This window comes from Sinocyclocheilus anshuiensis, unplaced genomic scaffold (genome assembly GCF_001515605.1).
Source record: "Sinocyclocheilus anshuiensis isolate Anshui unplaced genomic scaffold, SAMN03320099.WGS_v1.1 scaffold425, whole genome shotgun sequence".
Taxonomy (NCBI): Eukaryota; Metazoa; Chordata; class Actinopteri; order Cypriniformes; family Cyprinidae; genus Sinocyclocheilus; species Sinocyclocheilus anshuiensis.
The window spans coordinates 286,198-287,133 of record NW_015537947.1 but is presented as its reverse complement, the minus strand read 5'-3'; the positions used below and the strand labels follow the sequence as shown (position 1 = coordinate 287,133).

Sequence of the window (936 nt, the reverse complement as noted above, 5' to 3'; positions counted from 1 at the left end):
ATCCACTTCGAGTGTAAACTAAACGAGCCTGGCATGCGAGGCATGCGATAATTGCATCCAGCTGACGCTGATCACAGCGTGAGCATAAAAAGGCAGCCGATAACAGGTTTCAGTCTGCTGTTTAGTCCAGTTATGCCGACCCATCGCGCAAAGTCACAGACTTCTTTGATGCGCATCAAGGAATTTATTTGGTAAATGTGTTTTAATCGTAGTTTAAACACATGCGCATTTTTAGAATTTATGCACATCTTGGTGTTAACATTCAGTGTTTTTTTTTTTAATGCCATATCCTAAAATGCGCATAAAAATGGGGTGCTCAGTACTCAGTATGGCTGCACAATTAATCGAATTTCTAATCGCGCTTACAATTATGGATACCAAAAATCGTTCAACGTTCAAACTTTGCTTTGAACTTCAAAGTCCACTTATGTTATCCTCCGTGCTTAAGATGTTTTTTTCTTTCTACAGGTTATCTTAAGGGTTTTTCCATGGTTTCAATTTTACTTTTAGTATCACATTATAATACCATTCATATTTTTTTTATTTAAAGAAGAAACTATCCGATGTATAGTTTATATTTGATGTGTAAACATCATTTAATTGTAATCAATAATCGCAATTACAATTTCAAAGGAATAATTGACAATTATGATTTTTGTCATAATCGTGCAGCACTAGCGCCATGGATGCTGCCCATTCCAGTGTTCTGTGCGAGCTTTGGAACCCAGCCCTCTACCGGTTCTCAAGGATTCATCGAGTGAAGGTCTGGCTGTCGTCTTGCTGCCGAGGGGATGGAGTAGCTCAATAGGGTCTACAGTACAGACACTCTGGAGCAGTTTTAGCAAGCCGACGTTAAACTGGGGTCTCTCAGTGCCTCTACCCATTTGAGGTGAGAACACAGGAGGATACCGGCTCCACATGAAGGCTATAGAATCT

General features: G+C 39.9%; 1 protein-coding gene across 1 annotated transcript in view; it reads left to right on the top strand.

The window, feature by feature from the left end:
- Nucleotides 1-761, top strand: part of LOC107664255 (WD repeat-containing protein 90-like) — a 7,282-nt gene extending 6,521 nt beyond the window's left edge. Inside the window, exon 8 of the mRNA XM_016454780.1 lies at nt 673-761. Within this exon, the coding sequence (XP_016310266.1) occupies nt 673-761 (89 nt within the window). The remainder of the gene's footprint in view (nt 1-672) is intronic.
- The last annotated feature ends 175 nt before the right edge of the window (nt 762-936 follow it).